The 14,245-nt window shown below is 40.6% G+C and overlaps 1 protein-coding gene across 10 annotated transcripts in view; it reads left to right on the forward strand.

Moving 5' to 3' along the window:
- Positions 1-14,245, forward strand: part of PLEKHA7 (pleckstrin homology domain containing A7) — a 296,414-nt gene that overhangs the window by 221,304 nt on the left and 60,865 nt on the right. For all 10 annotated transcript variants that reach the window (XM_075129371.1, XM_075129373.1, XM_048853693.2 and 7 more), the window contains 2 exons: positions 1,044-1,532; positions 10,897-11,419. In XM_075129371.1, coding sequence (XP_074985472.1) covers positions 1,044-1,532; positions 10,897-11,419 — 1,012 coding nt within the window. The remainder of the gene's footprint in view (positions 1-1,043; positions 1,533-10,896; positions 11,420-14,245) is intronic.

Here is a 14,245-nt window from a genome sequence, read left to right on the forward strand (position 1 = left end):
ATCATTTAATTGATATAGCATTTAAAAAACCAATAAGGTTAATATCTGTGCACTGCCTGTATAGTTTAAAAATATATCAGCCAAAGTTTCAGACAGATTTAATAAATAGGGACTACAAGAAAAGGCTTCACAGCTAGGCTACGTACTTTGAAGCTTTACAGATGCTGACACCAAAAACTGACTATCTGGTCATATGGTTTCAGAGAAGATGAAGTGCTACTTAGAGATCAGTGACATCTTAATAAAGTGCCAAAAGAGGATTAAATGAGGAAAGTTACAGATGAAGTGTGCTAGCTTTCAAAAATAACATAAACCAGCAATAGTACCTAACACTTTTATATGCTTTCCAATTATCAAATAATTTCAAAAGATATTCTGTTTTGGGTTTTGGGCAAGATTTAGAAAAAAGGAAAATACCTAAAATAAAGTACTTAAAATAACATATTTAACAATTTTATCTGTGATAGTCTTGTTAAAATTTAGCCACCAAACTGAAGAAGGGTTGGAACAATTTCTCTTGTCTCTGATGGGACTTCGCCTCTCTCTGGATATTGCTATATCTTCCTTATCAGAAATGGCTTATTCTTGGAGCTTATAAAAATACTTCGAAGAGAATTTTTTCCCCTTTGAAATGGAGAAGCTTGTACCACATAGCAGGTGTTTTCCTTTCCTGGGAATTTGTTTTTAAGTCTACAACTTCTTCCCTCCCAACCCCTGTAACACACAATTTTACATTTACAGAAGTTAAACACTATGCTGAGCTATCAGGATTTTCAGTTTATTTTTCAATAATTAAGCATAACTGTTTCTAGGAAAGTGCAGCTGAATATAAGTTTGTTTGGTGCTTCCTTAGTAATGGTTTGTATAAATGGGGGAACAAAGGATTCTCACCCAGTCCTATCTGCACTCACACACCCCTGGTGCATCAGGTTATCACCAGCTGTAGAGGCTATTTTTGTGGGCTTCCCTTTCTTAAAATCTTAGCAAATCTACACTGACTTTTCTTTTAAGATTTCACACTAAAGCACATATTTTCATTGCAGAGAAACAGAAAAAGCAGATCAGCAAGCTGTTCCCCAAGTTAACCATGTGGATTCCCGCAAAGAGCATGCAAAGGTGGATACTGCTGATATAAAAGGAAGTTATCAAAAAGCAACGGAAACCTTTGGATATGATAGACATGAAGAGATAAGAAAAGAAAGAGAAGATGAGGAACGTTATGTCTTCAGAAAAGAAATTCTGGAATCTAAGAGGGGAAAATCTAAGCATCCATTAACATCAGGAGAAGTTGATCAGTTTCCAGATTTAACAAGTGCATCTCAGCCCCAAGTAGCTCAGCCTCAGCCAGTTGAGAAGAATGGGACGTTTCCTAGTTCATTAAACATGAGTGTTGGCCCAGTGGAGCAGAATGGTACCAGTTTGTATAAAAGAGGATTTGTTCCCAGAGCAAATCCAGATAAACAGACACAAAGGAAAAACAACATGACTCAAGTGGAGCACTGGGTAAAAGTCCAAAAAGGAGACACAAAAAGGTTAGTAACAAGCCAGTCTTTAAATAGTTAATTGTGGTGTTCTCAAAATAAAGGAAAACAAATGTCAGATAACTTGTTTTATACGAAGCAGAATGCTACCATGTTAAGACAGTATACAGTGACTACTATTAATTTTCTCATCCATCCAGTGCAGAATAACACTTTTCAAATAGGTACTTTGAATTCTGGAAAAGTCAGTATGATACTGATGAAAACATTTCCTTAATGTTCATATTTTTATTGTCAACTGAAAAGATGAGACATTAGAATATGTTTATATTCTCTTTGAACATAATAGATGTTTTGTTAAAAATTTTGACCTGAATTTATTCAAAATTTAAGAGCTAAAATGAAAACACTACCTCTTAAAGTCCTCTTTTATTCATGGACAAAATAGATTACAAGTTTAACCTCTGTTTTCCACTTAAAAACAAGAGAGAGAAATTTTAACCTTTCCCCCCTATTTCTTTTCCCCTACAATACTTGTACATGGGTCATGTTGGTATGTAACACATATATGAAATGCAATGTAACTGGATTCTTCAGTATTTTGGATGCACAATATGTCTAACGAAGCAGCACTAAAATGTCCCTGTTGCATACAAGATGCATCTTGTTCCTTTTTAGTCTGTGAAAATTACATGAAAGCCAGGGTGTATAGGCAGATGGAATGCTTAATGTTTGTATTATCTGTAACTTACCAATGTTTTCATCTGTTTATTTTTCTTCAATGTGTGTGTGCACATATGTATTTCTCTGGTCTCTCTCTTTCTGGAAAGTAATGGTCTGATAAGTAATAGGTGTCTGCTTTTTACTGATCCTGCAAGTTACTCCATGTGGAGTTCCAGTAAAGTTAGTTGGGGGCTATACGCTCACACAAGTCCTCCCACATGGAGTAACTTTTTAGGATCAGAGCCTTAGATATTAGAGGAAACTTAAGAAATTGAGATGAAATGGTAATATTGAATGAATAGAGACAATCGAATGTGTGACTTGTGGAGGGAGGACTCAAACTGTGATTTTAAAAAAAAAATTAAATACATATTAAAATTGTTCATATTTCGCTGCTGGAGTTCCAGTAAGAGACTTCAATTAATTAATAATGCAAACTATGTGAAATTCTAGTTTTCTACTCCTCCCACTTACCTCCCCTCAAAAGAAACCAAAAAGCAAAACAACCCTCAGAGGCCTATATGCTGCCTTAAGCTAATATTTTCAATAATTCTTAATTCTTTTATCATTCTGTTTTATTTGCATATTTATTTGTTTGGGTGGATACCGTTAAAGGGGAAATTGTCTTTAGTATTTTTTTCCTGACATGTACTGTTGTTAATATATGCTATATAAATACAATGTGCTATCTTCCTTTAGTGTTATATACTAGCCACACAAACATAGAAAAAATTAAAAACATTATAATTATGACTAAAAATTAACAGACCAGTTTAAAATCTATCAGTGTTATAGGAAAGCCACTGAAAACATTCCCCAATCGCCCCCCGCCACAAAAGAAAATTGTGGGTTATGGTCAGACTTTATTAGTACCTAACTAGGAGGCATTCGGAAAATTAACAGATTTCACTTTTCCTCTGAGTCAGTAGTATGCAAATTTCCCAGCCTGGTGCTAGGGACATTGCAATTGCAAATGCCATCTTTTGAATGAGACATAAAACAACCGGATGTATTGTTACCATAAAGCTTTATATGGAACTTTTGCCAGTGTTAGTTAGCAACAGTCTCCTGGCCTAAATCCAGGTTGATTTTTTTACATTCTGCCTGAGTAAGTGCTCTCTTCATATAGTAGTTTAGCTAGATGTTATTTTTCACATCCTTGCCTGAGAAACACTGTTGTGATGTGCTGCTTATGCAGAATGTGTTTCCATCTCAGAGGCTGATGCATTTTAATGATGGATGAATGAAGTACAATAAAGTACAGACATGCAGTCTGTAAAGGACATTGGGATGTGATGAAGAGTGCCATAGAAATTTAAGGTAGTAATATTAACTTTGAGAGATGGCCAGTGTAATTCATTTTTTATTTTAATTTGTTGGATTTGACCATGAACAACCCACTTAGTTTTATGATGCTTCACAGTCCATGGATTATGTTGTCATTCAGTAAATTATAATAAGTCTGTAGTATGTGATTTGCAGAATACACTATTTTGGGGGCAATAAATCTGATGCCTGTTTCTTAAATTTATATAACCATCATTTTAAAAAGTAATATTTATAAACATTAGTTTTTTATTTTAAATTTTAAAAACCTCATAATTGCTGATGCATGAAATACATACAAAGTTGCTTCCTGGCTCAACTCAACAAACTAAGACCCTGATCCTGCAATGTGATGCATGCCAGTGGACTTCATGTGTCTACACAGAGACCTATTTATGTGATACTCTGTGTGGGCTCCAGGGGTTCACCTGCATAATTATTGTAGGCTCAGGATCAACAGTTTAATATCTGGAAGGTGGCATAAGACATTTTAAAAAAGATACTCTTCCTCCCATTTCATATAGTGCCCATAGCTGGTTCTATGGTATTGATGAGCTTTGTCTCTCAGTAACACAGCCTTGTAAAGTAAGACATCCAAAAAGATTATGCAGGTCGAAAATCACTGAGGTAGAAAGCTTTAAAAGATGTTCCCAGGAGATTAGTGATTTTTCTTTTAAGTAATTCCGAGTGAGGGGCTCCCCCATCTTGTAGTCATTCAGAGGTGATGCTCCATCCTTCAATCTGAAGGCTTCAATGCACAGGCAGACATGGTGAATACAGAACTTGAGAAGAATCTGTTCTTTGGGTTTTGTTTTTATTCTTTTATGAGTCAAACCCAAGCTAAACCTTGTTTAGTACTTTCCTGTTAAACACACTCATGCTGAGCAATATCCTTCGCTTTCAAGTATAGCATGAAAAAATTCCTCTTCTGGCTGTTACAGAGAGCTTTTCCTGTTCTTGGCTCTTTTGGGTAAGAGCCATACTTTTCTTGTTCAAAAGCTTCTGTGCGTTTCCACTTGTGAGATTTCGCTCCACTGGTATCAAGCTGTAGAACTGCCTTGAACAACTGTTTCTGTTGAGGGGATTTCATAAGCATTCTCACACACGGGTGAGGGTCATCACCCTACTTTATATAAGGGTGTTCACACCCCCACCTACCTCAGTTTTTTTGCTGCCGCTTTAGAAAGTGAACAGAATTTGCTTTGTGTCCTTACGATTAGAACTTCCCTTAGTCTAGTTTAAAACTTTATTCTAAACTGTTTGTTTAGAATAGTATAAGATAGCTAAGAGTGAATTACCCTTCACCTGAACTGGGAGCCTTCAACACCTTATCAAGAATAAATCTGACCTTGGGCTTTGTGAGGTGTGCATCTTGCTTGGCAGTCATACCAGAGATGTCCTGTGCCTTCTGTGTCTTGGAGAGACCCACTTGGTAACCCAGTATATGATTTGCCATACCTACACTCAGGTTCATCTGGCTTCTCAGTGTTTACAGCCTGATACCTCAGCAGGCCTGCTGAGGAAACTGAGACCAGTCTCTGTGCCAAGGTCCTTTTACACAGGACCTAAGACACCCATTTACTGCTCCATCCTCAGTGCTGCCTTCTACTACTGTCTCAAGACAGGGATCTTCTTGGCCCTGTACTGACAGGGAATCCTTCATCCAGCACAACCAAAGCATCCATTTTAGGCCTCATTAGCCCTGATGCTGACACAGGAAGTGCCCACCTCAGTGCCTACTCCTCACCTGGCACCATTACTCAGTATAGACTCCAGACCTGACCTCTGGCACCAACGCTTCTGGCTTGGTACCTCAAGCACAGTCAAGTGTACTTTCAGGAAGGAGAATAGGAAGTACATTTCCCCACAAGAGTCATAAACTGAAGAAAAAGAGGAAGCATCATCTCAATCCCCTTCTGCAATCTGAGACCCATGAGTGCTTTGAAGGCTCAAAGAGTAGTGTGGTCACCTCTTTTCAGTGCTCCTCCAGAACCAGTCATCTTGGTGCCAAATAACTTGGACTCCTCACTGTTTCGGATTCTAATAACACTTTTCATTTCTCTGCATCTGACTGTGTGTGGGGTCCACGGTCAAGGCTATTAACCATCCCACTGAATCCTTTTCTGCTACCTGACTCTCTGCCATCTTGAGTGCCAATACAGACCTGCCTCAGAGCACCTTTGTAGATGAACTTGCAGGTCCCCTGACTAGATCTCAGGAAACCAGACCTCATTCCTTATCTCAAATCCAGGTATCATAGAAGGATATCATGCAGTGCCCAGTTCAGTTGCTAATGTGGCCCTACATACAGGACTTTATGAAGGCCTTTTTTGGAAACTGCAAGACCAACTCTGATACTGACCTAGGCATTGGCACTGATTCTCCTTCTGGAACAGTGCTTTCACTTGGTACGAATTCATCCTGATGCCACCAATGAATCCATTTTATCCTCAGGTGGATCTGCCTATATCTGAGTAATGGGAAGAGATTCTTTCAGAGGGTCCATTGTGGAGGAATGTGCAGGTGGCACCTCCTCACCAGACAATCAAATCGAGCTCTCTCTGTTTCCTCTCATGACAAACAGAAACAGTTTAGGAGCTCTTTGGGAGAATGGCAGACACTCTTCAACTACCAGCAGGGGTCATGGCCCCTGAGATATCTGATCCCTTGTTTGTCATATTACAGATGCAGACCAGGGAGAAGCTGTCTCCACCTCGTAGCTCCAGCAATTTCAACACAGCCAAAGATACCTGTCTTCCTTTTCATTCTTGCACGTGTCCAAACAAGCAGACAGGATGTATCCTGTGCCAGGTGAAGGATATCAGTTCCTGCTACAGCTGTGGTAGTGTCTGCAGCATGGGAGACAGTGTGAGGCAAAAGAGTAAGCTTTATATATTTGACATAAGTGTCTTCTGATCTGGCTCTTTCTGAACTAGCCGTTTGGGCGGCCAGTTATAAGGCCATAATGTCCCATTATGTTTATATCTTGTAGGATGCCATGAGGGACTCCTTGCCAAAGGAACAGAAAGAAATAGCTAAGACTTTACTCACTAAGGTTCGTAGGCTTGCTACACACTCTGAAAGCAGAGTGTCATTCTGCTTCTGGAGACAAACTTTCTTGTAATGCCAAGAAATGCAATCCCAGAGGCATTATTAGCTACTTCCAAAACAGGCTGCTGGCAAACTGGTGTAGGGGCAAGATTCCTCATCGTACCTCTTCACGGTCCTCAGCTTCAGCCTCTAAGCAGCAATTCTAATGGTGTGGTTGACAGCCACACACCAATGTGTACCACATCTCCAATTCTTTCTCCCTCCTTTTGGACCTCCTCTCTCATCCTTCTCCATCACCTGGTGCATGATTTCTTCCAGTCACAGGTAATAGACACTATCCAATTCTGCAACGGGCCACCTCACCATCCTCCAGCTCCTACTTTCCTCTTCACTGATGCATCTCTTGGGATAATATTTCCTGATCTCCAAGAAGAGTGACAGTTTAAGACCCACTCTGTACCTCAGAAACCTCATCAGGTTCAGGATGTGCATGGCTTTATCGCAGGGTGTTGGTATGCAGCTCTTGACTTAAAGGACAACTACTTTCATGTGGTGATCATATCAAGTACCTGAGGTTCTGTGAGGGGACAGGATACTAATGTTTTCGAGTCCTTTCTTTCTACTTGTCCAGAGGCCTTTAAGTCTTCAGATGTCTCCTGGTGGTTGCTGTATGCATCAGACACAAAGGAATATTCATCTGCCCATACCTAGACAACGGGCTTCAAAGGGTCAGCTCTCAACAAGACCTCTTCTCAGTGATTCAATACATGTGCATCTTTTCCAGTCTTTGGAATTAATTATCTGGGAGAAATCAATGCTTCAGCTTGCACAGAGTATCACTTTCATTGGAACAGTCCTGAACTCTACCCAAGCCAGAGCCTTTCTTTCACAAGAGAGACTTCTCAAAATTTGAGATATCCTGACAACTCTCGGAGAACACCTGGTAAAGATCACAATTTTTCTTAAGGCTACTAGGCTTGATGGTCTCATCATCCTACACATCTGAACATTAGATCCTTGAAAAGCTGGGCAGCAGGTAACTATGCACTAAATGTTCACAGCCTTCAGAGGAGACTGACCATTCCACCTCAAGTGCTTCAACAGTTTTATTGGTGGGAAAATAGGGGCAACATCCTTCTGAGGGTACCCTTTGCTTCCCTCTCCGCTAACCTCACAGTGACCACCAGTGCCAACACCACAGCCATGTACAGACAACAACAACACAGCCAAGTACTACTTCTCTAAGCAAGCGGGGAGGGGGCATATTCCCAACTTTTATCTGTGGAGGCAAGAAAACAGGCTGTGGTACATCCAAATCCAGTTCCACCCTATTTTTCTACAGCTTGCGGGAGAGAGAATGTGGAGGCAGACTTACTCAGCAGGAGGTCTCAGAAGCCATACAAGTGGTACTTGAAACCAGTGGTGGCCAGAGACGATTTCACCAATTGGGACCACTCAATGATTGGCTTTTTCATGTCTGAACAAAACACCAAATGCCACTTACATTCAACAGAGCACACAGAGACAAACTGGATCCAACACTTTACTCCCTTCATGTTCCTCTGATAACCTGAGTCCTATAGAAAATCAGGTTGCACAAAACAAACAGTGTATTAGTAGCCCCAGTGTAACCTTACCAGCACTGGTATCCCCAGAATCTTTTGCTTCTTGTCAGAAAACTATCTTACTTGCTGCTCTTTGTCCAGACCTCCTGTCTCAAAAGCCAGGAAGGAATTCTGCATCTCAACCCAGAAATGCTCCACTGTGCAGTATTGGAGGATAACCTTCTGACTAATAAGGACTATTTCTGTTCTCAGAGAATTCAGGCCATGCTTAGTGTAATACAGGGAAGGCTACACCCAGAAATGCTATAAACTGAAAAGGAAATGGTTTACTATCTGTGCCACTAGTAAAGTACTTACACCATCTCGAGCTGGGGTCTCTGCAGTCCTAGATTAGCTTCTACACCTTAAATCTCAGGGTTTAGCTATAGCTTCGGTGAAAGTCGATATGGCAGCAATATCTGCTCATCATAGTTATGTTCAGAACAAACCTATCTTCTCTCACTCAACAATCTCCGGGTTCCTTAAAGGCATGGTAAATGTGTTTCCCCTCATTAAAGAGCTCCCATTTAAGGCGACCTAAATCTTGTCGTAAGTAAGTTGATTGGTCCTCTTTGAACTTCTTGCACAAATCTCTCTCAAGCATCTATCGATCAAATAGCCTTCCTGATAACAGTAATGTCTGCTAGGAGAGTGAGTGAGTGAGCTTAGTGCTTTAATAGCCAGCCACTTCATCTAATATGGTGGTCTACAAGGAGAAAGTCACCATGAGGCCTCATTTCAACTTCATACCTAAGGTCTCAGATTTCCACTTCTCTTACTGCATTTCCCTCCCTGTGTTCTTCCCTAGACTTCACTCCCACTCACGGGAAACTCCTCTCCTAAATGTGAAGAGGATGTTCTGGTTTTACCTGGAAAATACCAAGCCCTTTTTAAAATCTAATTGATCATTTGAAGCATATGGGCGAGATGCCAGTGAGAATCCATTTATCTCTTACACGCTCACACTGGATTAGGAGGTACAAAGAATATTGTTACATCTTGACTAGGAAACCAGTAACATCCTAGTTTAAAACCTCACTCCTTAGAGCCTCCCTCTGCAGCAGCAGCAGCAGCAGCGTGGCTTAGATGTGTTTCCTTCTTGAAGATACGCAAAGCAGAAACTTGCAGTTCAGTGTACACTTTCACCAAGCACCGCATTTGGCACTTAGCATCATGGTCCAGTATTTGGTCGGAGAGTGGTGCCATGCTACAGTATGTATTTAGCTAAGCACTCTTCACCCATGTTCCACTTGATGGAGCACTGCCCACTAGAATCCCATAAATGAAAGTGCAGAGGCCCTCAAAGAAGAAAAAGTGGTTACTTGGTCTTTGAGAGTCATCTCTGTGCATTCACACTATCCACCTTCTCCTCTACTTCGGAGTTCTAAATAACATCAGGACTGTACAGTCTGGGAGTAGAAATTGAGTTGGGGTGGGGTGTGCACTTCCTTATATAGAGTAGGGTGGTGACATTATTCTCACATGAGATTTCTCAAAAGCCTCCCAACTTGAGTCACAATTTTTCAAGGCAGTTCCACAGCCTCTGGGCACCAAATCCCATGAGTGGGAATACACACAGGCAACTCTTGAAGAACAACAGTTACTGTTAAGTAACCACTTGCTCTATTTTTGTTCCTCCTTGTATCCATCTTGTATGCTGAGAAAATATAATCTTTTCCCTCCACCCCACACTTTCCTTTACATGGTCTTCCATAAAGTCTGGCAGAGTGAGCACTGTTGCTGACTGGAGATGTTAAAGCTATTGATGGCTAAGTGCAGAATTGGATAATAGGCCAGTGGGATCATTCTGGTATTTCAGGCTGTGAAAAGACTTCATGAAGTCAACTATGTCAAAGTTGGAAGCCAACAGATTCCGTATGAAAACTGCTGGCCAAATGTGGAGCTAATTTCTGCAATTTAATTTCTGCATGTTGTACTGAACCCAGGAAGTGACATTTTTTATAGCAGGACCATAAATGGATTTCCTTGTAAATTCCTGTGTGCTGCTTAAGATAGCAAGGACTAATAGCATTGTATCATGTAAAAGAGTAACTCATGAGGACTAGAACATTCCAAACAAATGTTCAAATATCAAAGAATTTAAGAAATGGTTTATCTCTTTTATGTATAATGAAGCAAAATCTACACAACAGTTGCTTATTCTGTCTGGTGAGGTTTCTTCCTCCTCTGATTTTTAAGGTAACGTAATTTTTAAAATGAATTAATATATCACATTTGTACAGCAAACTACACCATCTAGTGGTGAACAAGGTACCTTTTAACTAAAAGTAAAAATTACAGTATTTGCTGTTTATAAACACAACTATGACTCAGTTATTTGCATACTTGACTTCTAGTGTTTCTAAACATACAGGTAATGTAACTTTTTCCCTTAAAGCTAGCTTTGCTGTGGTAGGTCCAGGCTGATCATTGATCAAAGAATTGTGGCTTTCAAATATTTCTCAGAAGTAGAATTACATACCAGATTACTGCAATCTAATATGTGAGTAGCGAGGTTTTTTTATATAGCAATACCTGGGCAATAGTAGCTTCATTTTGTACACATTTAAGTGATTTTTAATAAAGGACCCTTAATCAGAATCTTGTATAATTCCTAAGGTAACATGAATTAGAAGAGATGATTTATGTTTTTACTTTAGCCAGTCCTATTGATAAATGTACATTTAAATCTATATCTCTTCTTCTCACAGTCTTGCTTCTGATCAGATTCTAACTCGTCAAGGTCCCAGTCAATCTTCGTCTTTTCCTGAAAATTATCATACCTTGCCAAAGAATACCAGGCAGCTTTCAGGGAGCTCTCCTCCACCAAATCGCAACTTGCCAAGTGACTACAAATATGCCCAGGACCGTGTTAGCCACTTGAAAATGTCCCATGAGGAGAGGAAAGCTAATAAGGATGGTACTGTATGGCAGCTATACGAGTGGCAACAGAGACAGCAGTTTAAACATGGCAGTCCAACTGCTCCAGTTTATGCAGGTTCTCCGGACTTTACTGACCGTGGTAAAGCAAAAAGTTCACTAGATGTTCCACGATCAATTTCTGTTCCTCCATCTCCTTCCGATATTCCTCCACCAGGACCTCCAAAAATCTTTCCGCCAAGGAGACCGCACACTCCTGCAGAAAGGGTTACTGTTAAACCATCTGATGGGAGACGGAGTGTAGACATACCTTTTGCTGGTTCTCCAAGGAGGATTCGAAATCATGCTGTAAAGGTGTGTATAGAGTATAACAGTAATCATACATAGGTTTGCATATTAATCTGTCTAATTAATGTAGGCATTTGAACTGCAATCCTTACTGTGTTATCGAAGTGACATACAAGTTCTAAAAGTAAACACGGTAACACACACAAATTTTTTTCCAAACCTACGTCTGCTCAGTTGTCACAGGTTTATTTTTGTTGTTGTTATGGAAAGAATAAATGGGTGGCTAAGAAAGAAAGAGCCCATTAATTTGAAATGTTCTTATTTTATAGTTTCAATGGAGTGCCTTATTAATATTCTAAAATTCTGTAAATATATGTTAATGTATACAATATTAAGCTACACATAATTAGGATATATGTACTTGTTACATAAATATATGTATAGGATGTTCACGCACAATATTAATGGAGAAGTTTAATATTAAGTTAAAAAACTATTCTTTTATACCTTCTCCAAACACATTTCAGTGGTTTTTCTCACTGTTGTTAAACAGATAAAGCTATTTTTTTTCAAAATTTTTGATGAAGCAAAGTTGTGGATAATTTCTCTTCTTCAAGGTTAACGTGTTTCGCAGAAAAGCTCTTTCAGGTAAGCCATTGTATCTAAACTAGTGCATAGTTATTTTTCGAGTGATTGTCCACATAGATTCCAGTCTTGGTGCGCATTGCTCCATGTGCACAACATTGGCTTCTGTTAGCCAACCACCTCCATTGGAGCTATTCCTGTGCCATAGATGTCCTCATGCCCTCCACCCAAGGGCATAAAGAATAGAGCTGGTTGAACTGTTCCTCAGTTTTTTCCTAATGACCATGGCAGCAAGACAGAACTCTTGTGTAGTGTCTACTGTCTTTTCTGCACACTATGCAAGCATATTTAATAGCCTTCATACTTAGTAGTTAATACATATAGATAGTTATTGCCTGCAGGCTAATATATATTGGGCGGGGGAGGTGGATAGAGAGAACCTGGAAACATTTCAGTTTAGGATAGAACGCCTCCCTTTTGTCCCCCTCATACAGGAGTGCTAGCAACATTGCAGGAGCTAGATCTCCTGGATTCAAAACATGCCCTCATGTGACACTTCAGTGGCGCTTAATGACTGGCACTCCTGGCTCCTATTCTGCTTAGGACATGGACATATCTCTGAGCTATGCTCCATATGTCACTTCTTGAAGCAAATTCAGAAAGCTAAAGAAGTCTGCCTAAAGTTGTTTCCCTTGAGAGTTTGAACACCAAGAGAAAAGGCAGAGCTAAACCCATGTTCCTCTGGTTCGTCCCTTTCCATTAGAGCTGTGGGAGCTGAGTTTCTGCCTTCCCATTTGCCACCATTCTGGTGTTGACTTCCTCTGACAGGGCAGAAAGCACAGGTCACCTTTTCTAGTGCCTAGTGAGTAGAGACATGGATATCAGACTTTTGACTTGCCTTGGCCTCAGCCCCATAAGGGCCAAAAGCTCTGTGCCAGCACTAGGTACAAAAAGAGCACCAAGTGTACCCACTAAATTTGCAGACTTCATTTCTCTCAGTGCCAATCCATACCTGGCCACTGTGGAAGTAGAAGCCCTCTACACCAACATTCCACGCAAAGATGGACTACAAGCCATCAGGAACAGTATCCCCGATAATGTCACGGCAAACCTGGTGGCTGAACTTTGTGACTTTGTTCTCACCCATAACTATTTCACATTTGGGGACAGTGTATACCTTCAGATCAGCGGCACTGCTATGGGTACCCGCATGGCCCCACAGTATGCCAACATTTTTATGGCTGACTAAGAACAACGCTTCCTCAGCTCTCGTCCCCTAATGCCCCTACTCTACTTGCACTATATTGATGACATCTTCATCATCTGGACCTATGGAAAAGAATCCCTTGAGGAATTCCATCATGATTTCAACAATTTCCATCCCACCATCAACCTCAGCCTGGACCAGTCCACACAAGAGATCCACTTCCTGGACACTACAGTGCTAATAAACAATGGTCACATAAACACCACCCTATACCGGAAACCTACTGACCGCTATTCCTAACTACATGCCTCCAGCTTTCACCCAGATCACACCACACGATCCATTGTCTACAGCCAAGCTCTACGATACAACCGCATTTGCTCCCACCCCTCAGACAGAGACAAACACCTACAAGATCTCTATCCAGCGTTCTTACAACTACAGTACCCACCTGCTGAAGTGAAGAAACAAATTGAGAGAGCCAGAAGAGTACCCAGAAGTCATCTACTACAGGACAGGCCCAACAAAGAAAATAACAGAACGCCACTAGCCATCACCTTCAGCCCCCAACTAAAACCTCTCCAATGCATCATCAAGGATCTACAACCTATCCTGAAAGACGACCCATCACTCTCACAGATCTTGGGAGACAGGCCAGTCATTGCCTACAGACAGCCCCACAACCTGAAGCAAATACTCACCAGCAACCACACACCGCACAACAGAACCACTAACCCAGGAACCTATCCTTGCAACAAAGCCCGTTGCCAACTGCGTCCACATATCTATTCAGGGGACACCGTCATAGGGCCTAATAACATCAGCCACACTATCAGAGGCTCGTTCACCTGCACATCTACCAATGTAATATATGCCATCATGTGCCAGCAATGGACATGGAATAAATGGAATAAATGGACACAAATCAGATGTCAAGAATTATAACATTCATATACCAGTCGGAGAACACTTCAATCTCTCTGGTCACTCGATTACAGACCTAAAGGTCGCACTATTACAACAAAAAGACTTCAAAAACAGACTCTAACGAGAGACTGCTGAATTGGAATTAATTTGCAAACTGGATACAATTAACTTAG

Source organism: Caretta caretta, chromosome 6, assembly GCF_965140235.1.
Source record: "Caretta caretta isolate rCarCar2 chromosome 6, rCarCar1.hap1, whole genome shotgun sequence".
In the NCBI taxonomy this organism is placed as follows: Eukaryota; Metazoa; Chordata; order Testudines; family Cheloniidae; genus Caretta; species Caretta caretta.